This window comes from Rattus norvegicus, chromosome 5 (assembly GCF_036323735.1).
Source record: "Rattus norvegicus strain BN/NHsdMcwi chromosome 5, GRCr8, whole genome shotgun sequence".
Classification (NCBI taxonomy): domain Eukaryota; kingdom Metazoa; phylum Chordata; class Mammalia; order Rodentia; family Muridae; genus Rattus; species Rattus norvegicus.
The window spans coordinates 11175001-11198640 of NC_086023.1; the positions used below are offsets into that span (position 1 = coordinate 11175001).

Here is a 23640-nt window from a genome sequence, read left to right on the forward strand (position 1 = left end):
AAATTCCTCATGGATTTCCAGTGAAAAAGGAATAGAATTCCTTCCTGAGGAGTGAATTGAAGAATCTTACTGTCTGGTACTGTTTCTGGATCAGACAAAATATATCATACAAAGCCAAACACACACATACACATATATATCTGCATGTATTGAATGTTCTCTCTCTCTCTCTCTCTCTCTCTCTCTCTCTCTCACATACACACACACACACACACACACACACACACACACACACACACACACCACTCTTGAACTTCTATACACCACAGCTATATACATACAAACATCTATACATACATTTGGATAAGGCAATATCTATTGACAAAAATTCAATTGTCTTTTCTCCCACGGACTGTCTGAAGAAGTCACAGACCCTGCTATGTAGAGTAATGAGCTAGAGGCTTAGGGAAGCATCCCAGGGCAAGCATACCAGGAATTTTAATGAAACAAAATTACCACTTCTGTGTTCCTTATCATGATAATTTTTATGACTGCAATAAAACCTTGAAACAGCTGCCAATAAAATTGGGGCTTCACCTGGAGAGTTTATAGGTGAAATCGGAGAAAGGGAACTTAAGAGACTTATTCTGGAATGAGGACTGCAAGCTGTGTAATGGTCAGAAGAAGAAGGTGTTTGCCCCATGGCCCTTCCCCAGCTCGAACCTGGCAGAGGCACTGGCCGAGGGAATATGGTGTCTGCTGTGTTCGTCAAGCATCCCCACAGACACTTGGTTGTTTCTGGCCAGCTTTGACCTACTCCTGAGGCTTCTGGGTAAATCAGTTCAGCACTATATCAGCTATTCAGACATCACCCCTGCTTTCTGGAGTAAGACCATTTCAATCCTCATTCTATTTTCTGACTGGTAAGTTTGTGTCAATAATTTATCATTGCCCCTCCCCAAGGGTTCTTGATACTTATACTCAGCAATGTACTGGGTAAAATTATTGTTAAATCCCTCTTTTCATTGTTATTTTAGCCTCGCCAATTCTATCAACTTGGAAATTAAGGGCAAGGACCACGTGTCACGCTCTGGAATTGTCCTCTACACTTATCCCAGTGGAGCACCACAGGGTTTGGTAATCACAAATTCAGGTTGAGGGTTGTTTGCATCTGCCTGTGTGTAAATGCTCAGTGAAGAAGATGGCTTGGTTATTTTGGCACAAGGGCACTGTGTGCAGCTAGATTGGAAGAATCGAATCAAATTCAAAAAACATCACAGACATTTTGAAAACATTTTCATTCATCACCTCTACCGTCTACGCTGCCAAATGCTTCTGGAAGGCTAGGAGCTGCTCCCATGAACGGAGTCACGCAATCCTTACAAGTACGCAGTGGGCTGCCTCTGCTCAGTTACCTATGGTATGTGCTGGACTAGGGACCGTTTTCTTTACATCAGAGTAGCTGGACAGAAAGTTCTAAGTTAGAGAAGCCGGGATGCCATTGCCCTGCTGTCCTGTGAGTGTGAGGGAGCTGGGTTGGTTCAGGAGCTGAGTGGAAACACAGAGCCCAGGAACCGCTCACCCGGGAAGGACGGGAAGGGTGCTCAGTTCAGCTAAGGCTGCTGCTACATCTTGTGACTGATGTGTCATTCTTATCACAGTTGGAAGTAACATGCACTCGAGGAGTGGGAGCCACTTTTAATAGAGTTAACTATCAGGTTGGGTGTCTGAAAAATCAATTTTAGTTGTCTTTTGCTCCTAACTCTATGTCTTTAAGCAAATGACAGCACCTCCGTTTCCTTCCAAAGTCTATATCTGGTAAAATAATATCTGATTCTCCTAGTGAGATGATATGTTATAAAAATTACTGAGTGCTTTGGGTTCTAAAGAGAAGATGTGGTACCTGGAGCCAGGCCAATGTTGGCAGAATCGATTTCAAAACGAGCTGATCTAGTCACTGGCTAACTTATATTCTGGCTAAAACTCTGGAATATATCAATTATTATTTTGTGGGGAAAGCAATTTTTAATTGATTGTGTGTGTGTGTGTGTGTGTGTTTGTGTGCGCGCCTGTGCGCATGTATGTGTCATAGAACTTGTGTGGAGGTCAGAGGATAACTTGCAGGAATTAAAGCACCCCTTCCATGATACTGAACTGGGGATGTTGGGAAGGGTGGTGGCTCTTTTCACTCATTGACCCAGCTCACTGGCCCACATATGTATGAAAAGGCAAGGCTTTAACGTGTACCCCCCAATACTCCTGAATTCCTGGACTCAGTCACCTTCCTATCTCAGGCTCCCGGAGGCTGGCACTGGTGGGCTGGGCTATCAGGCCAGAGAGGTGTATGGCCTTAATTCACACAGATCTGGGTTGAACTTAGATTTCCAGTTCTGTTTTGGTCAACTGACTTTTCCTTCTTTGCCTCAGTCTCGCTGTATGTAAATTAGGCATTGAACACCTAGCCCAATATTTAGCAATGTTGTGACTCTGGTTACTTTTTGCTGGAGTAATCACTAGGTAATCATCCTGGTTTCTACGTCCTGGACCTTATATATCCCTCAGATTGCCTTGATTTACACCCCAGCATATGCTTGCCTGACTAGATAAAAAGCTTGGCTTTATATACACAAGCTAATTTTCTAAAGTGTGTCTTAATACGTATCACAATACAGGTCAAATCATGTACTCTGAGATACAGTGACAATGTAGTAGTTTTGTGATAACTTAATTACCTGTTGGTGGCAGTGCACCGAAAGTTTCAAACTGAATGTTGGGAAGAGAAAGATCCTATACATATTTCTTTCCAAATCACGACTTAGCTCAAGTCAATGACAACATTTCTCAGGAACATGAACTAGAGTCATTTACCAAGAAGAGTTAGCTGCCACTGTCTTGAGATGAGGTGGGATGGGTGGAGGAAGGGGAGAGGTAGAAAGGAAGGAGAAACAGAGAAGGGCAATTTCCACATAGACAATCATCTGTCTGAGGCAATGCTGAGAGTGGGGAAAGCTCTAGCACTTAGGTCAAGCAGAAGACTGAACAGACCAAAGCATTCGTGCAGGGCTAGCATGGGCCAAGGCATCAAATTCAGGCGCCAGCTTACACCTAAATCCACATAACCTTTGCTGTGGGTGGCTCAGCCATGTCTGCACAGCAAAAGCACTGAGAGAGAAAAGTGACTTGCCCAAGGGTGTGTAGACAGCAACGCAATCCCAAGGTTTGTGAACAACTGAGAACAAAAAGAAAACTAAAGCACAAAGGTGGAGGCCCCTGGGGGTGTGGCAGACTCGAGTGGGGGTGAGGCAGTGCATGGGGAGTGAGGCGGTGTATGGGGGTGGGGTTCATAACTCGAACCCTTGGGATGTTGAGGTAAGAGGACAGAGTTTAGGTTAGCCAGGGCTACATACATGTGGAGACCTTGTCCTGTGGAACAAACAGAAACAAAGCAAAAGAGCTCTGAACAATGAGAGAATGAGAAATCGCCCAGATGCCTCGGTGTCACCCACACACCTTTCACCTGGCTACTCTCTGGGAAGACATACATTGATAGCTTTCAGAGCTCACCTTCAGAGTTTACACAGGAGCACACATGTGTTTATGAGGAGGAGTGTGCTTGGGGTAGAATTCCTAGCTGAGAGGGTGGTGGGAATTCACACTTTGTCTTGGATTAATGCGGAAACATGGAAGCAGTGCAAACACATATGTCCATGCTGTCATAATTAATCCCTGCTGGTGGCTCTGTGCAGTCAAGGAGTCATGCCAAGTGTCTGGGGTTCCAGCCAGTTTTATCCCCTGGGTTTTATCCCCTGTTGACTTCGTAGAAACCCAAACAACAGGTGAGAGTCCCCGGAACAACAGTGACACCCTGAAGAAATCACTCCCCGACACTGTCACACTTATGCATATGAAGCTCTGTTCTTCACCAGGCAGAGGGGAACACTCTCCATTCTAGAGACAGAGAGTTGAAGCCTGCAGAAGTTAAACTGATCGGGACACACAACCAGGAAGTAGCAGGTACGGTAACCAACCCAAAACTTTTCCTTTAATTATGCGGCTTCGTGAGTTCACTGTAATTACCCAGGTGACCACGTAAGGGTGGGGGTGTGGCGCTGGGGTACACACTCTCCCTGGGCCGTGAATGAAGAGAATAGAGCTAACGGTGCTGAGTTTTCCTCAGCACCCACATGAGGATGAAGGCTGTTAATTTGCAGGAAGAGGGCACAGGCCCAGTGTGGATGTCAAGGCTGCAGAAAGAACTCAGTTGGTAGTGCATGCGTGTGGTAGGTGTGAAGCTTTTGGTAGTGCATGTGTGTGGTAGGTGTGAAGCTTTTGGTAGTGCATGTGCCTGGCAGGTGTGAAGCTTTTGGTAGTGCATGTGCCTGGCAGGTGTGAAGCTTTTGGTAGTGCATGTGCCTGGCAGGTGTGAAGCTTTTGGTAGTGCATGTGTGTGGCAGGTGTGAAGCTTTTGGTAGTGCATGTGTGGTAGGTGTGAAGCTTTTGGTAGTGCATGTGTGTGGTAGGTGTGAAGCTTTTGGTAGTGCATATGCCTGGCATGTGTGAAGTTTTTGGTAGTGCATGTGCCTGGCAGGTGTGAAGCTTTTGGTAGTGCATGTGTGTGGTAGGTGTGAAGCTTTTGGTAGTGCATGTGCCTGGCAGGTGTGAAGCTTTTGGCTCAATACTCCATCCTAAATATAGAAGAACAGATCCAAACACGTCAGCTCTAGCCTGAGCTTACACCTGAGTTGTCACTCAGGTCCCAAGCAACACAACCTCTCTTCTTTCTCTTTGAAGTCAGTGATACTGTCTCTGAGGAAGGTAATCTGTGTAACTGGACAAAAAGGGAAACGAAATGGGAGGCGGTTAAGACAGCCATAGAACACCAGAGCTGACCTCAGTTTCTAGAACTTTTTTAACACTCAAGCTCTTAAAGACTGAGCAGTAGCAGTGGGGCCTGAGACTTGTATACACAGACTACCAGGCTCCACCACTGGGACCTAGTCAGAGGGTAAAGGGCAGAGGGTTTTCATTTTGACTAGTTCCTACGTGAGGCTGACCTTGCTGACTCACAGACCGCACTGGAGGAACCATGAGATGCCAGGAAGTAGTCACTGGTACCACGGGGACAGCAATGCTTGGGGTAGCCAAATATCCCCTCACATCCCATCTTCAAGAGCCTACTTCTGTCCAGTGTAAAGAATTTCTACAGGAAAAAGCTCATCGTCCAGGCAGAGCCTAATTCTTTGTCCCATTAATTGGGGGTGTTTCTAAAACCTTCTCAGATGTCCACGTGAAAAAATCTAAGTTCAGACTATTCTACACAGAAAGAAAGCATCGGAAGGGTCTTCTAGGGAGACAGCCATAAACATATTTCATGGGAGCAAATCAAGGTTGGAAAACTGTGACAAAAGCAGAATTAGAATTTTAATGTAGTTGCCACGCAGTGGGCAAGCTTGGGGCTTACGGCAATATAATCTGATTGTATTAGGCTCCGTGGTCCTCCAGGGCACAGACTGAGTTTCGGTGCCAGCCACATGGAGAAATTTGCAGAATGGTGGACTGGAAGGTAGGCAAGCAGTGTGCTTTATTTGCAAATCGACATCTTGTGCACCACTTAGAGGGCTCAAATCCTAACAAGCTTAGCAATTTGCAGAAGGCAAACAGTACCCTCCGTTTCCAACTCCCAAATAAGTACACTGCCCTGTTGAGGCTGCTTCTACAAACTGTCTGCCAACTACCAAAGGATCCTCAGGCTTCTTCATAATAGTATTTAGGAGTGTCCAGGGGAGAGATTTAAAGACATTGAGTTAATATGTGCTAAATGGTCGAAGTCTTTCTGTGAAACACTTAAAGCAAAGGCGCTAGAACACTACATGTCTGACTTTATTCCTTGAAGCCCTCTGTCTCCCTGACCTTTCATACTTTACCTCTACAAACAAGAAAGTGAGAGAGAAGAGAGGCGAGGAATCACACTGTCAGTTACAACTCTGTATTTCATATGTGGGGACCTTTTATAACAGAAGCATAAGGATGTGGCATTAGACAACAGCCCAGGTGGCCCACTTCTCAAGCTTAAAGCCTTTAAATAACACTGGATAAGTGCATGGAGAGCTAAGGGTCAGAGAAGTTTGGGTTTTGTTGTTTGGTTTTGTTCTTGTTTTTTTGTATTAAGCTATTTATTTACTTTATATCCTGATTGCAGCTTCTCCTCCCTCCACTCTGCTCTCCCCTTCTCCTCAGAAAAGAGGAGCCTCCCATGGATGCTAACCAGTCTTGGCATATCAAGTCACTGTAAGACTAGGCGCATCTTTTCCTGTTGAGACAAGGCAGTCCAGTTAGGGGGAAGGGGTCCAAAGGCAGGCAATGTAGTCAGAGACGGCCCTGCTCCCATGTGAGGAGTCCCACACGAAGACCCAGCTACTCAACTGTTACATATGTGTAGAGGGCCTAGGTCCATCTCACGCATGCTCTCTGGCTGAGCCCCAGGTTACTAATAGGAAAAATTCCCCACAGGACTAAAAGTCTTTATTTAGCTACAATAACATAGCATGGAAGGCAAGGTAAGTGTATATCATCATCATCATCATCATCATCATCATCTTCTTCTTCTTCTTCTTCTTCTTCATCATCATCATCATCATCTTCATCATTCAGCAGTAGTAGTTTTTTTGGTTTAATTTTTGTTCTGTACTTATGTGCATATGTATGAGTCTGTGTTTGGGAGTGTGCACCTGAGTGTAGGTGTTTTAGGGGGTCAGGGGCTTCAGATCCACTAAGAGCTGCCCAACACGGGTGCTAGGAACTGAACTCGGGGCTTTTGAAGGATCAGTATGCACTGTTCACTACTGAGCCCTCCCTCCAGCCCTTGGGCCCGTGTTTTTTAATTAGATAATTCCTGCTTACATACTTGATTTCTAAGAGACAAGCCGTCTGATGTAGAATGGAGATTCCCATGGCTACACACTAGAAATCTCACGGGTTACAGTCAGTAGGTATACAAAGCCTCCACGTTGAACCAAGACCAGTGGCAGCTGGGCCTGACCTCCCTCCCTCCCTCCCTCCCTCCCTCCCTCCCTCCCTCATTTATTTATTTATTTATTTATTTATTTATTTATTTATTTATTTTTGCCATGTTTTGCTGATTTTGCTATTTACCTTTTCAGTGGGACACGGAGTTTCCCTTTAGTCTGTGCAGATTTCCTTTTGGTTGGCACACATTCCAATTAAAGAGTCTTTAGTGGCCACATGTCTTTCCTCTCTGTTGTTTCTCTTTCCACCCCCATCCTCCAATGCCTGTCTTTTCTTTGTGGTTTTGCTTTGCTTTGTTTTGTTTTGTTTTTTGAGACAAGGTCTTACAATGTAGCCCTGGCTGGCTTGGGACTCACAGAGATCCACTTGCTCCGGCCTTCACAGTGAAATTAAAGGTGGACGCCACCACACCCAGCCCAGCTTTCCTTTAAGGGCTGTTAATCCGTTGTATAGCGTTTTCCACTCTCAGTGACAACAGCTGACGGGTTGGCCAAGCCTAGATTTCACAACTACAGCTGATACCAAAAGCTTTGTGAGCTAAAAGTGAACATTCAGGCTGTTTTTCTTTGTCAGCTCTGGTGTACATCCGACCATGCACGTGGGTAAGATGGCCTCCTGCTTCTGCTTAGGATGGAAGGGCCTCCCATGTCACCACTAGTGGCTCCCTGCTCAGAGGCTCCGCAGCCACCTGCTTTGATGGAGCCAGTGCCCTTGGCATAGCTGTCCCTCTGAGAGCCATCTTTGTTAATCAGAGGAAGCCTGGGTAGTGGTGAGAAGATCAAGGCTTCCTGGACAGCTAGACAGACCTGCAGTGCGGAAATGTCCCTGAGTTTGTCCTCACAACCGTGTGGAATCCTTAGGGGCTCACGAATGTCTGAGTGTTGTTTAATTCAGTGGGGAACACGGGAGGACAACAGAGAACACCTCTTGCACTTACCTGCCCAGGCTGCTCACAGGCTGTCTGGTATCTGGCCTGCTGGCACAGTTCCTTGACCCTCTCATATTTGGGCAAGTGGTTTGATTGTTGGATATTCTTGCTGGATTCCTCCTTCTTTCGTAAAAATTTCCTTTGACAGAAAGGGGAAAACATCTTATTGAAGAGTCACCTGACTGCCTTCTCAATTCCCACACAGCCTACAGACTCTGTTGCTGTCTATAAGGAGACCAACACAGGCTAAGTCCTTTGTGAGCATTACAGGATGGGCGCTGTGAAGACGTGAAAGTCAGCAGAGAGCCATCACTCTTCCCAGAAAGTGATTAAAATACTCGAGGTTTGCCGTTCGGTGGTGACACATACCTTCAGTCCCAGCACTTTGAGAAGCAGAGATACAGAGGCAGAAGCAGGGGCAGGGGCAGGGGCAGGGGCAGGGGCAGGGGCAGGGGCAGGGGCAGAGGCAGGGGCAGGGGCAGGGGCAGAAGCAGGGGCAGGGGCAGGGGCAGGGGCAGGGCAGGGGCAGGGGCAGGGGCAGGGGCAGGGGCAGGGGCAGGAGCAGAGGCAGGGGCAGAAGCAGGGGCAGGGGCAGGGGCAGGGGCAGGGGCAGGGGCAGGGGCAGAGGCAGGGGCAGGGGCAGGGGCAGGGGCAGGGGCAGGGGCAGAGGCAGGGGCAGGGGCAGGGGCAGAGGCAGAGGCAAATAGATCTGTAAGTTTAAGAACAGCCTAAACTACAGAGGGAGATCCAGGAAAGCCAGGGTTACACAAATAAACCTTGCTTTGTAAAACCATAATTAAAACAAAACACCACTCAAGGTTCTTTTTATAAATTAATAATTGTATTAATGCCTTTCTTCTCTCAATTTACACAAAGAGAAAAGCAAAGCAATGAAGTGATCATGGAAACAATCACAATGCCATTAGTGTATGTAATTTAATAGTATGAGAAGAACACAGGAAAAAGACAATGACAGGGCATCGGCAAGGCTAGGGTGGCTCACAGGCCTGGGGAGGGATGGCTGAGAAAATCAGGTGACTTGTTAAGAGCTCAGGCTGAGAAGTGCCAAGGGGAATCTATACCCACAGAGACAGGCTCCACCCCCACCTATGACAACATTTATTATAGTTCTACTGTAGCCATCATTGTTGACTGGCAGCGAAGAGACAATCAGTGATTCAAACTATGGGGCCAGAGAGATGGCTCAGTGAATGAAAGTGCTTGCCAGGCATGACTGATAGCTGAGTCTGATCTCCAGAACCTATGCGAAGAGGAGAGAACTGACTCATGAACCGTGCCCTTTGACCTTCATATATGTGCTCTGTGAACACACATACACACAACTTATACATAAAATCAGATAAAATAATAAAATTAAACTCACAACTGGGCTTACTAAACCAAAATAGGAAATGCAAAAAACTGCCCACTAGGACTGGTTCCCAGAAGCGCCCCAGGATCCAATAATTACCCTCTTTCCACTAGGAATGTGTCACGCCAGATTTTGGCCTTCTTGTTTGTTCGAAACCTGAAAGCAGAATAATAATATTTACTGTTAGCATCTGAATGTCTTCCCAAGTGGATTCGCGCTCACAAGTTTATTTAAAGAAACACCTCCCACTTCCCACTGACCACGGCTGCATCCATCAACGTGCAATTCACAAGCAGCCAGAAAAGGCTCAGCTTGCAGGAATCCTCGTGGGGAAAACTTATTTTACCTCCGTGGTTTTCAGTACTGGCTGACCTTGGGCACCGGCTGGAGCTTGGGGGCTGGCTGACAGAAGACGTGTTGGCATACCTGTTACCCGGCTTTTCCAGGTCTAGAAGTTTCAGGACAGACTTGCCATCCACATCAGAAGGAGTGTCAAGACCGGCGATATCCAGAATGGTAGGGGCCAGGTCAATGTTCAGAACAATCTGTGGGACTCTGGAAGGAGACAGACGGTTCCAGGCTAGACCCAAAGCAGGGAGCATATGACTACAGAGCTGCTCCCCTACCCCCCACAGCCATGGTTCATTGGCCTTCAAACCTCCCTTCCCTCTCATCTGCTCTAGGGAGGGGTGAGTAGTAGATGGTAGTAACACTGCTGGCTTTCAAAGGGGTGAGGGCTGGAGAGATGGCCCTAACTGTTGTGTCTCAAAAACAGAGCAAGGGAGGATGTGTATCAGAACATGATACTTTTAATGTTTTCATTATTATTTTTAATAATGTATATGTATATGTGTGGTGTGTGTATATGTATGTACACAAGTGCATGTGTGTGGGGTGTGTGTTTGTATATGGGTGCATGCATATGAGGTACATGGTGCTGGAATTACAGGCAGTTATGAGCTATCTAATATGCACACTGGAAACTGAAGTGGGCTTCTCTACAAGAGCAGGAAATGCTGTTAGCCATGGAGCCCTTTCTCCAGGCCCATCGTGTGTGTGTGTGTGTGTGTGTGTGTGTGTGTGTGTGTGTGTGTGTGTGTGTGATACATGTTTTCTAAAAGTCAATAGTTCAGAACTCCACTTGCATTAAAGCTATGAAGTCAACATTGTGAGAAACCACAGTTTTACAGTTTTTAGTTTGTCTCATGACTAAGACCTTTAATGTACAAAGCTAACTACAGACAGAACTATTCTCAGTTAGTAATGAATTTTTAAATCAACTCTTAAGTTAGCATACAAAGAAATAGGTCTCCTTATGACCTTTTCATATTGTTTTTCTGATTTCCCATCCTAACCCCCCTTCTCCTTTCTCACTGGTGATTGAATAATCTCCTGTCTGCTTTTGTGCAACATATTCCAATCACTGTCCCTCTAGTGATTGTAATGGACATGAAGCTTCTTCAAAGAACCTCTTCCTTTCCTCAGCTCATCCCAGAATAAGCTCAGCACAGCAGGAGAGCCTAGATATGAGATTCAGAATCCTGGGCTCTGGGCTCCATGGATACCACCTCCAGCATTGAGGATTCTCAGACACAACCTAATTCTACCTGTCTGGCTTCTTGATTTGCCTAAGTCCATGGAGGATGCTAGTTGAAAATTCACTCCCAATTCTGTCTTCTACCATTTCCATAGCTCACTATACACATTTTGTCCATTTCCTACAAAGCAAGTTGAAGTTGTAGAGGGAGGGCATGGACACCTGCGTCTCTGATGAGGCGATCGGCAGAGAGAGAGGGACAGGAACATCTAAGTCTCTTTTCTTTTAAACAAAAGTGTGGTCAAGTGGTCTAAGGCACTGGATTGAAGCTCCAATCTCTTCCGGGGCTGGAGAGATGGCTCAGCGGTTAAAAACACTGTCTGCTCTTCTAGAGATCTTGCTCAATTCCCAGCAACCACATGGTTGATCACAACCATCTGTAATGGGGTCTGATGTCCTCTTCTGGTGTGTCTAAAGAGAGCTACAGTGTACTCATATACATAAAACAAATACACATTAAAAATATGAGATATTTTAACCCTTAATTTTCTTTTCAAAAATTAAAAGTTAAGGAGGTAACATTGGACTTTGTAAGAGGTGACATTGCACTCCTGATTCAGGATGGTGTTCTCCAAGAGTTGATGCTATCCGCATACCAAGGGCAAAGGACACAGACTCATCTCATTTTGAGGGAATCGTTCATTGTAACTGTTATCATTCCCTTCTCTTAAGCAGTATACTTTAGTTACTAGGTGGCACCGACAGTAAATCACTGTCCCATGCATCCTAGGTTTTAGTTCTGGATGCTTTAAGACCTAGATTATTTTCCATGTACGGGAGCTGGGACAGCTCCATACTACAAGGAAATACTTACATGGACCCTGGTTCTATGCTCGGACCACGGATGAAGAAAGGCACGCGGATGTCAAAGTCGTAGGGCATGGATTTCCCCTTGACCAGTCCAAACTGTCCAATGTGGTAGCCGTGGTCCGCAGTGTAGATGATGTACGTGTTGCCCAGTTCCCCGGTCTCCACAAGCATGTTGTAGAGCTGAAACAGATCAAGAGCGATGACAGTAAGGGCGAGGTGGTCTGCTATGGCACAGCCACAACTTCCCCCAAATCTCTTTCTCTTTCTTAAAGACAAAGCCCTGGCTGGCTTAAAACTTCCCATGTAGACCAGGCTGGTCTGCCTAAAACTCCCTATCACATCACCATGCCTGACTCTCATGATTTTCCAAAAGCCAATCGTTGCCTCAGTAAGGCTGGCAAATAAAGACATTATCCACAGTTTTGAAATGCATATGATTCTGGTGGGGAATATCCAGCACTACAGTCAAATTGTCCTTTTTTTTCTTTATTTAGAACATTCTGCTCACAGAATTATTGTTTGCTAAAAAGCAAAAGCAAAAACAAAAACAAAATAAACAAACAAACAAAAAAACCCAGACAACAAAACAAGTCATGAAACTACTTCTCCCAACAAACTCAGTAGATTTTTTCACTTTGAAAATCTAGGATTAAATCAGATTTTATTGGCTTCACTCTCCTACTTAACTGTAAAGTAAGAAAGAACCCATCTGGGCAGAGCCAGTCTTTGTTTAAAAGCCAGAAAATGCAATTGTATTTGACTTTTATTTTTGACCTGCTGAGATCAACGAGAGTGGAGTTGCTGCTTTAGGTAGGGTCCTTTGTTTTATTTTGTCACAATCACCACTACTCCATTTCATTGTATAAAACCCTCTCTAGTCACTGACATAATTTAATTTCCGAAGGCATTTGAGAGTACAGACTCTGATTTGTGATATTTTTAATTTTCTGTCCTTTGTCACTGGCTCTGTAAAAACCATACTTGAAGAAACAGGATAAGGGGACAGGGATGAGGATGTCATTGAACACACTTGCCTCTCTTAACACAGTATTAGGAGACAATATATGGGTGGACAGGAATGTGTCTATAGTCATTTTTTTGATGTAAAAAGTGCCACCAAGATGGGGGATGTATGGCCTTACCCTCTCGACAGAGTCATCAACCGACATCAGAGTCTGTAGTCGTTTGCGCTGGAGGACGTTGGTGAACTCCATGTGGATAGGCAGCATGGGACCTGTGTACTGCATGATCCAGTGTTTGTCCATGTTCGGTGCATAGTTATAGCTCGGAGTTCTGAAAACGTGCAGAAAATAATCATATATACATTTTTTTCAAAAGAAAAACTTAAGTCATTTGGGAAGCATTTCAAGTTAAATTTGTAAAATAGTCACTTCTGAAAGATAATTTAGTCGCTGCTGAAGTGTTTTTCTCTCAAACGTCTTGAGAACTCTTTGAGTTTGTGAAACTGTCTGCCGTTTTCACTGTTCTAAACAGTGGGCATCCTCTGCAGACATGCGCACTCAGATAATACTCAGACTGAGCATGGAATTAATTCAAGTTCATTTGGGCACTATGAATAAAATGCATAATACAGATATGAAGATGAAGATGGTTATTTCAGATTTACACACAGACCTATGTAAAGAAAGGAATGTTCTTGGGGTGACATCAACTCCTGAGGTGTTTACTGCTAATTGCCCTGGTAAGGCCACCAGGACATTACGTGGGACGATGGTGACCACAATTTTCAACACTTCTTTCTCTTGACTCTCTTAAATAATCTGTTTGTTTACTTTCACACTGTCATGGGGTTTGTCCTTGGTTCATGTTGTAGGTTAAAAACATTAATTCAACTGTATTTGCTGGGATTCTAACCAAGACTGCATCTGCCATTTATAAATTTACCAGTAAAATACTCGCCTGGTAGAGAAATTGATAGGGGTAGAGGACAAGGGTTTTGCTAACTGTAGAGAAGTGGGTTTCACTGTGGAACAGACTCTTTCACACCTACAGTCAAGGGTTCCAGAGATCAATGGTACACAGAGATCAGCTACACAGCCCTGGAAACTCAAAATGGCTACCTTCTCATTAAAGTCTTCCCTAATTTCCATTAGATGACACCATCAGATGCTCCTGAAGTGTAGACCTATGTTACCAGGACACTATTATGCATTCACTGAAGCCTTCTGCTCACATGCTATTAAGAGCTCACAGAGGGAGTATTCCCTGTAAAGCAGCACTGGCTTATTCTGTACGTTCTGACCAGTTTGACTGTCTCAGCTCTTTCGGTTAACAGGTTTATTATACCCATTTTACATGTGCAGAAACCAAGGCAGGCAGACAAGTCACATAGCTGAACAAAGGTAGTGGAATCAAGGCTGGGTCTTGAAGCTCACAAGTGTTAACATGAACAAAGGGATGCACAGAGGATGCTTCCTCTGTCTGAGAGCGCCTTTAATGTAAACCACAGCTTTACAAATAGCCAGTCTCCCAGAGCAAGCCACCATTTTTGTTGACTGAGGGATCCATTTATCTGTCCCTGTTTGTGGGTAGAATTGTACAGTTGAAGGATTGTGGGAAGTCTGACAGGGAGCCTGCAACCCTATGAACCAGGTAATTTCAGGAGACCTCTTGGGGTATCATACCAATTCTGTAACACTGAACTCCGTACACAATGCTTGCATGGTTGTACATGGGGATGTGGGCATGCACACTGAGCCACAGAAATGGCACCTGATGCTCACATTTTCTCCTGTCAGAGGATCCATTCAGATAGTAGATAATCATAGGTGGAGGCAGACGTCATCTTGCTACCTGGTTACCCTCATGACCTAGGTAAGCTAAGCTCTGGAGACGCCATTGCTGAAGGTACAGTGCTGCTTGGTAGAGAACATGAGTTCCCACTAAAGGGACAACTGAAGAGGAAAAGGCCACCCTGAGTTTGCACATGGATGAGTGGAGTGCAGAGGGTTCCTCTAGGACTTCTACAACTCAATAAGCAAATTCTCTTTCATATACATTTATAGGTCGAAGCAGTCCTGTGACACTAAATACAGAGTCTCTGAGAACCGTCTGCTGTTCTTTTCGAGTGAACCATCCCTTCCCAATTTTCTTTTTCTTGTAAAGACTCCGTCAAAAAGAAACCTTCAACATCAGTGTTTGCTGCCTGCCAGAGAAATGATTCTGGAGCCAAGTGGTCCCAAGTTTTGACTTGGAAGAATTCTTCCTTTCCAGAAATGGGCTGTGGTGGGAAGTGGGTATGGAGGTGGGGGGGGGGGGAAGGCTGGAGTCTGCCTCTCCCATTGTCTGCACAGCATGCCTCGGTACAAACAGGATTAGATTAAGAAGCCGAGAAGGACAGAGAGGCTTGAAAATCTCCAAGCAAAGGTTTTGCACTCATGTGCTGGGGGCCGGGGGAGGGGGAGCACGTGGGGGGGACTATGAGGTCAGAGCAAGACAGCACAGTGGTCATGAAAGGTCTCCTAGCCTTTTACCAATTGTGGCCCCAAAGGGAATACAGCTGTAAGAGATTACACAGGGTTTCTGCATAATACCCATCCTTCCCTCACTGCCTTTGAAGTTAGGTCGGCTTAATTTAAAAATAAATCTAGTTGACTTTTTTAAAACCACAAAACCTCAGCGCAAATAAAAATTACAATAGGCAACCGACATGCAGGCTCACGCGGGGAAATTACATCTTCCACCAGTTACCTTGATGTGCTTGGCGCAGCCCCACCTCACTTTGAGGAGCCGGGAAGCTTGCAGCAAATTACAAGCCTCAAATTGGACTCCTGGATTTACCAAATGACATATGTTAAATCTGGCTTATATTAAAAGGGAGAGTTCAGGGCCTGTTGTCAAAGCTGTCCACCCTCCCCCTGTAGTTTTCTAACTTCCTCAATATGGGAGATGACCTCTAGCTTAGAAGAGGACATTCCAGGTGGGATCCCAGCGGGGAGCAGGGCTCCCGGGGCACACATTTGCTTTTTAAAGGAAGACAGGCAGCCGCTGCTCCCCCCACCTCCCAGAACAGCAGCTGTTCAGAGACCCGCAGGTGGAAGGTCCGGGTTGCTGGAATTGACAACATTGTTGAAAAGTGATCCTTTGCCAAAGACCGTGGGTGCCTCCTGCTGAGATCTGCCAAATTCCTTGAAGATGTAGCCTTCTGTCCCCCAGTGATAATTAAGGCTTGCCTGCCTTTAGCCTCCTCAAAGAGGGCTGGGAACGGTCTTAGGGACAGCTCCACTGAAAGAACACTCCTGAGGACAGGGAAACTGTCTTCAGCTGTCCAAAATGCTTGGGAGTCAGATCTCATTTGTTCTCCCAGTTTGATATGCTAAGACGTGATTCTGGGCAGGTCTTTGGGGAGGAGTCTGGGGTGATGCCTCAGTTTCTTCATCTGTATGATGGGGATAATGACTTTGCAGAGGTTCTTGTGAGGGCTGAGAGATTTCTGTGACTCTTGAACACAGCTTCGGGGTTGCGTTCTACTCTCGATTACTGGTAGCCAAGAGCTCACTTGGGTATCCTGCTCTCCTTTGGCAAAGTGCTCAGGCTAGTAGCTCCAGGCCACTGCTTCCTCTGTGGTATCACACTGACCCAAGCTCCCAGGCACAGAGGTCCCCTCACCTGAGCTGTTACAAGAGCAGGTGAGCTGTTTCCCTGTGGAAAGGGAATCCTCCCATCTTTAACGGATTTTCCTCCCTACTGAGGGATCCCTGTAGGTCAGGCTATGCTGCCACACGGAGTCTGGCTCATTTGATCCATCACAGAAAAGCAGGCGTCACTGATTGTTACTTTAAAATTGAGGACAAAGGATCAGATCATGGTTCTTTTGAGTTTCTTTTCCTTCAATACAAAAAAACAAAGCCAAAAATGACCCCAGAAGTATCATTGTCTCCGGCTTGGTAACAACTTCTGCCTGTGAAAGGACTGTTTCAGACAGCTGCAGATCTCAGAAGCTCGACTGCTGCTTTCCGCTGACTACTCCTGGGCTGAAAACCTCATGAGACTTCCCTGCATGCTGCTCTCCCCTAGACTGGCTTTTGTGGGTGTCTTGCTCAGCACTCCACCACACCCACACACCTGATCGCCCATTAAAGTTCAGTCTTCCACGGGATGCTAACTTTCTTTGGGGGTTTGAGTCTCTTTCTGGTGTTACTTTTTGACAAAAGTAGGACAAAGGATTCTGAAAAACCAACCCCACCTTTCTCTTTGGTGGGTAGGTTTTTTTTTTTTTAAAGAATGATTCTTAGTAGCCAAGAAATAGCTTCAAGAAATGTGTTGTATATTAAATTCATTTTGGGGAATCATGAACTCTATGGTTCCTTTTGAATATTGATGGCCTTTGCTGTCATTCCAGTGAAAGTATATTTCTTTTGTTGATGCATTGGACATCTGTTTTCTTCATTTATTTTTTGGTTGCAAACACCAAGCAAAAGGATGCTGATAGGAGAATTGCGTGTGTGTTTATGAAGTATGGAAGAAACAACTATTGAAACAAAGCAATTGAAAATCAACCACCAGAGTTGATGGGGTCCAGTGGGTGGCCGGGATGCACTGGGGAGTGTGAGGCCAGACTTACTTCCTGAAAGCTTAGTAGGGCTCTGCCATGGTGAAGGGTTTCATAAGACTTTCATGTGGATTTCCATGTTGGAGCCTTTCTTGTATTTCTTAGAGGCCAAGACAGCCTGAGCTACTGTCTGATTAAACAGGACCCCCATGTGAACAAGGGAGCCATAATCCTTTCCTATTCTTAGTTGGGAGGCATAACCTCTTCTCTCGGTTTGTAAAGCCAGCGTGCCGATACTGAATGGGCCTCTCTCTTTGTCAAAGAAGCAAAAACCATGGAAACTTGATTCACTCTCTCCAGTCTAGGAGGGTCAGATAGCCACAGCCCAGGGCTGGATGAAAGGGAATGGGTGATGTTTGGCCACCTAGGAAGACCTAAAGCAAAACGTCCCCGTAACTAGCTTCCCCCACGAGCAGAGAGTCATCAGCTCTATGCAGTGTCCGCAGGGCCTGCCAAATCTTTCTGCAGAGCACTTCACTCCTTGCTCCCCTTTGCTTGACTGCACTGCTAATGTTTTCACTAAGGAAGCCAGCTATTCAGTGGCTCTACACTCCACAATCTGCGGCCTGTCTTCAGTTTGTCTCCCTCCTTTTGTTGGAGGAGTGAACTCTGAACCTGTGCACCCATTCCCTCCCTTTCTCGTCAGCAGCCAGGGAGACCTTTGCAGCAAGGCATGCAGGAACCCAAGGCCTGTTGGAGGCATGGGGACCTCTATGTGCTGGGCACACAAAAACCCAAGACTTCGTGGCAGAGAAGCAGAATCATTCACTGACTGCACACACGCTCCTGTTCTATGGCTAGTAATGTTCTCCAGCCTGGCATTGGCCCAGAGCAAAAATGTACAACTAGAAAAAAAAAAAACTAGAAAAAAAAAACGACAGTCTGGATCTGTTCTTTTTAGAATGGCTAGGTGTGTGAGGTCCGCTGCAGTGAGCTCTTAGCTTGTCAAGGACAAGCGGGACAAGCGCGACCTATTTCTCTGCGGGCTCTCTTTAAACTGTAAGTTAGGCAGCATGCAATTGTACTATTTGTGGGTCAATCATATTGACATTTGCACAAGGCTGATCTTACTAGAAAAGGTCTGTAAGGATGATCACCAGCGGTGTGGCTTCTATGTATTCGCCTGGAACCTCTCTGAGGCTTGGTTTTTTCACATCACTTCAATGTGCCTTGTTTAATCCCATTTACCCCTGGAGGCTCTAAGGCTAAATACACTGCCTGTAGCCTTAAGAAGGACAGGCGAGACAAGCCTGGCAGAGGTGTTGCTGTGTTGGATCAATGGGAAGGGCACCACTTGGCTCGTTAGACGTAGAAAGGAATAGCCCTACCCTTTCCCATGTGGAAGGGATGAGTCAGCTCCTGTGTTCTTATTACCCTACTTATGTAAAACTCAATGAGGTCCTTAGTATTTTGCAATCATTTCCCTTTAAGCGTTATTTCTTATTACTTTCTGTGGACCCCATTCTTCAGGGCCTGGTCCATGTCTTAGAGCAATGGTTCTCAACCCTCCAAATGCTGCAAATTTTTACTGTGGTTCCTCATGCTGTGGTGATCCCCAACCCCAAAATCATTTTAGTTGCTTCTTCATAACTGTAATCTTGCTACTATTAGGAACAGTAATTTAACATTTTTTGGAAATAGAAGTTGGCCGAAGGGGTCACGACCCACAGGTTAAGAACCACTGTTTTAGATTCTCTTACATGTGCTATATTCTGTCCCCAAAATCACCTACCTTCCTGGCTATAGCGTCTTCTGTAATAAACATGTCCCCCTGCCCTTCCCTGTTCACTCTGAACATCTGTTAGTCCTTTCCTCCAAAGGATGCAAATGCTTCTCCCTAAAGCTCTGTGCTGCTGTGATTACTGCTCTGTGCTAGACACCCTGGCCCTGCTAGTGTGATGACTCTCTCTGCACACTTTCCTGTCTTCCCCGTGAAACTTGGGTCTGAGTGAATTTACTATGAATCTTTTAAGTTTTACAGACCGTGTCACAGCTCTACTTGGCTGGTGGATCTCAAATAAGCATGGCTGGGTTTCAGCGAAACCTTATTAATGCAAGCTGGATTTGGACCCCTGTCATAATTTATTAGTTTTTAAGGGGTACCCATTGGTTATTCCTTAACCAGTTTCCGTTGTATGATAACCTTATAAAGTATAATTTTCAGAGTCCAAGATTCACTCTTCCAAACTACTGTTGAGAGCCCCTTGCCCCCAATCCCCAACTGGACTCCTCTCCATGTGCAAGTGTTGCCTGTACGCTCAACCTAGCTGTCAGGACGTCTTGTGTGGCTGGTGTGTATAGAGGCTTAGGACCTAGCCTTGAAGCTTCAAAGGCAGGCTGACCTCTAAAGAAACATGAACTGCCGTATCTTATCAACCCTTCTTTGCAAACGGACAAGTCCCTTAGGTATAAGGCTGCAGAAGTCATCGTAGGATAGGATGATGCTCACACTAAGTCAACAGAGGAAGCTACACCAAGTGACTTATGATTCGAAAGAGAGGGGAAAAAGTGAGTTCCAGACCTCACTAAGGAAGTGAGAGCGGCTCCTCCCACTGGACGGCTGCTCACTGAATCTGTAACTGACCCACACCATGGAGACACCTGCTAAGAAGACTCGTTCATAAATCCATCTGCAGAGTCAGTAATAAGGGAAGGATTCTGTCCCTATAGTAGAGTCCAAAATGGTCCCTCCTGGACATCAGATTCCACCATTGCCGGAGCAACTGTCTTGGATGTCTCCGGCATACTTGCATTCTCCTGGGCACATCTGGTAGGTGACCCACTTTGCTTCCTGTTCTAAGTCACTCTGACCTCTTTCCTGTTAGCCTTGGTCATGTGACTCTGGATGGACAGTTACGGAAAGATACTAAGTAAGACTATAACTCAAACTTGTATAGGGGATGCCTAACACCTGGCAATTTTATTAGTAGTTACTTCCCAATTTCCCCAAGGTTCCTTCTGTCTGAGATCTTAGAAACTGGGGTGGGGGGGGACACAGACAGGGGTGGTATTTAAGCACAGCTAGAGCAAGAACCAATTTCAGAGGTTTATGATAAAGAGGCCTTTTGAATGGGAGTGTTTTTAGCAGACCCAGTACCGGCTGCTCTGTGTGGAAGACTGCATATTGGGCATGAAGGTCGGGAGCAACTGTGTTGACAGAGTCAACAACAAAATCGTGTTCTTTGCTGCCAAGGCACCTAGTCTTTTCCATCCTGGGCCAAGGAGGAATATCAGCACACTGCAGCTCTCTTCTCTCCCTCAGCTCCTCTGAGGGCCCCCTGTACCTCCCCACCCCCTTCTCTCCTCCTCTCAAGATGAAACATTAGGTTATTTTAAAGCTGTGACCTGAGAGGGCCTCTCAGGCCAGCTACTCTCGATGCAGTTTGCACAAGCCTAATTGAACATCTGCAGCCAAGCTGCCCCTGGGTTCCCCGGGAGAGAAAATAAAGCCCCGTTTCTATAGCCAGAGCAGATAGGGGCCGGGCTGAACTGCAGCTAGGAAAAGCAAAGCGCTCCTACATTATTAGTGCTATTAAGTCATAGTCCAGAATATCACGAACACTATGAAAGGAACGATAGGTGGAAACTGCCGCCGTTTCCCTGACATGCAGACGCAGGATGTGATACCCAATCAGAAGCCCCAGCACTCTCTCTCTTACTGCAAGCCTGCTTGGCAGCTCTGCCTGTCCAGTGCTCCCTACCTCAGTTCTCACATTTTGACACACAGAGGCTGGCAGTTCTCCCTTGGGGCTACACAGAGTGCAAAGGAAGAGGGTGACGAGGAGGGTAAGCTGGGGAGCACAGGCGAGGGACGAGTCCGGCAGGGTGTGTTGTTAATGTGTTACTCACATGTGTTGGGAGGCATTAGGGTACAGTTTTGAAAACTGTGGGGCAGAGTCTTCAGGGCCGTGTGGCGCTGCGTGGCTGATCACCATCATAACAGGCCTATGGGGATACATTCTCTTAGACATTTTGAAGTAATTAATGCTCTCGTTAGTGATTAAGTCTGTGAAGTAATCCTGAAACATACATTTGACACAAAACAAAAGTTACAAACGGTAACATTCAAGATCACATTTGAACACCGCTCCCCTCCAATCTACCCATTGAGTCAAGAGGTAAGGGCTAAGCTGAGCTGGAGGAGCCCCCCAGAACCAACCACCTCCCTCCAAGAAGAGAGAAAATAGGTAGCTGCTCATTTCTAGGGCAGCTGGCTTAACAACAAGGGTGTGGGGAGACATGTACCATTTAGCAATTAAGGAGGAAAAGAGGCAAGTCCTGTTTGCCCAAGATAATGATTAAAGCTGGCAATACAAATTCAACAGCATATGAAACACCGGATACGTATCTCACTCTCAGATTTCATTGATGTAATTCGTTGGCAAAACATTTAATTACTGCAAGGGCAGAAAACACCCACACCCACTCCAGATTCACAGCCTCAGAACACACACACACACACACACACACACACACACACACACACACACACACACACACACACACACACACGGGGCACACATACAAATGTGCAAGCCCAGGAAAGGCTCTTTTCTTTGAACTGCCTCATCTACCGCCATCAAATGCCTTCACATTGTCAAAATTGCAGGCACACGGACAAATTGCAACATTTTAGCGAGTCTTTCACCACGAAGACTTAAATATGGGGGCATTTGATTTTTTGCAGCTTACTCTGTGTTAATCATACAAAGAAAGTGAAGAAGCTGCTCCGATTTGAGTTTGGCTTGCTAATAAAATGACTTCAGCCGGAGTTCAGAGAGCGGGGCGTGATGCAAGTTTGGAAGTGGACAGGGAGGAAACAGAATGAAGAGGAGAGAGAGGATGAAAACTTTCATTAAGCCACCTGTTTCCTCTGTGTGTATCACTGGCCCAAAACTCTAGTGCAAACTTTTGTCAGAAACTCCTAGGCAATGGTCACAATGTCAAAGACTTGCAGGCACAGCTGGTCACATGTTGTGGGTTTAAGGACCAGAACAGCTGCAAGAGAAGCTGGGGGAAGAAATCTATGTCACATGTCCTTGTTAGGACAAGTCCAAAGGCTGCCTTTCCATGTGGGAGTCTGTTTAATTCCTTTACACGTGCTCTCTCTCTCTCTCTCTCTCTCTCTCTCTCTCTCTCTCACACACACACACACACACACACACACACACACACACACACACACACACTCCCTTACGACACACTGGTCTTTGGCACCTAATCAGCCGTGATAATGAGGAGGCCACACTGATTTAGTATTTGGAGAGAATCGTGATTACTTTGCTCTCCTTCGGACAACAGGGAATAAAAGGTTAATGGCTTGAACGAGGAGCAGGAAAGCATCCTCACAGATCGAAAGTGATAGCAGCGACTGCCTGTGTGCGTGGCTCGCATCGTTTGGCTGCAGTGATTTTGTTCCAAGCCAGGCAATACATGAGTGGTTGTGCGCTCAGTCCAAGCTGAGCCTTCTTAGCTTTTACAATGTGGACATCCCTCAACTCCGCCTTCGAGTTCCCTGCTGACTGGATTGTGAAGCCTGATGCTGAGATGCCCATCAGTAGTGTGGGTGAATCTGTTTGTCTTCAGGAGGTTAGAAAAGACCAGACCTACACCTTATCTCACTCTGGTGCACTGGGCTGGCATCAGACCAGGCACAAAGACACCGGCATGCCAGTCACAGCAGTCTAGGCCCCTTGTCTTTCTACTCAATAGCTGGACCTCTCAATCAGGTGCTAGATCTTGCAGCTTTTGGCATATCTGGGGAATGAGATGGACATGTCCAGAAGGAAAAAATATTTTAGAAAAATCTCTAAGCTGAATTTAGAGCCATTCCTCCCTTTGCTTTTAGAATCTCATTTTAAAAAAACATCAAGTTTGTAATCAGATGAACGTCTTTGTGCATTGCTATGCTTTTCCTGGGGTCTCACCAAGCACTCCTGGTTGGCTGCAACTCACTATGGAGCTGGTTCAAACTGTCCACCCATCTGTCCTAGCCTCTCAAGAGCCGATGGCATCCTAAGACACAAAACTGCATCTGGCTTACTTGTGTAAGTTTTAAAATCTAGGACCGAAGTGTTTGGGAACCATGGGCAGTTTCTCTAGGGTGGTTTGGATACCCCTAAGACTGACAGCCTTAGACTGTTGTGAAGTCTCACTGCCTGGGGCAGATGTCCTTGTCACAACTACTATGCTTCGTCAGATGGGAGTGAAAGCGAGTAACACAGCATCCCAGACTTCTCCGGTGCACCGCACTGCTCTTAGTTTCATGTGGAAATGGCACAAAATGTGCATTTGATTATGTGAACAAGCTTTCAAGAGGGAGAGAGGGGGACAGACAAAAATTATGAGGGAGGAGGAGGTATGATTTTCCTGATGGCACTTTCATTAAAGACTGA

The 23640-nt window shown here is 45.9% G+C and overlaps 1 protein-coding gene across 1 annotated transcript in view; it reads right to left on the reverse strand.

The window, feature by feature from the left end:
* Positions 1–23640, reverse strand: part of Sulf1 (sulfatase 1) — a 162673-nt gene that overhangs the window by 29051 nt on the left and 109982 nt on the right. Inside the window, exons 7-12 of the mRNA NM_134378.3 lie at positions 21095–21264; positions 12816–12966; positions 11678–11853; positions 9693–9821; positions 9366–9422; positions 7904–8033 (exon numbers count right to left, since the gene is read on the reverse strand). Coding sequence (NP_599205.2) covers positions 7904–8033; positions 9366–9422; positions 9693–9821; positions 11678–11853; positions 12816–12966; positions 21095–21264 — 813 coding nt within the window. The remainder of the gene's footprint in view (positions 1–7903; positions 8034–9365; positions 9423–9692; positions 9822–11677; positions 11854–12815; positions 12967–21094; positions 21265–23640) is intronic.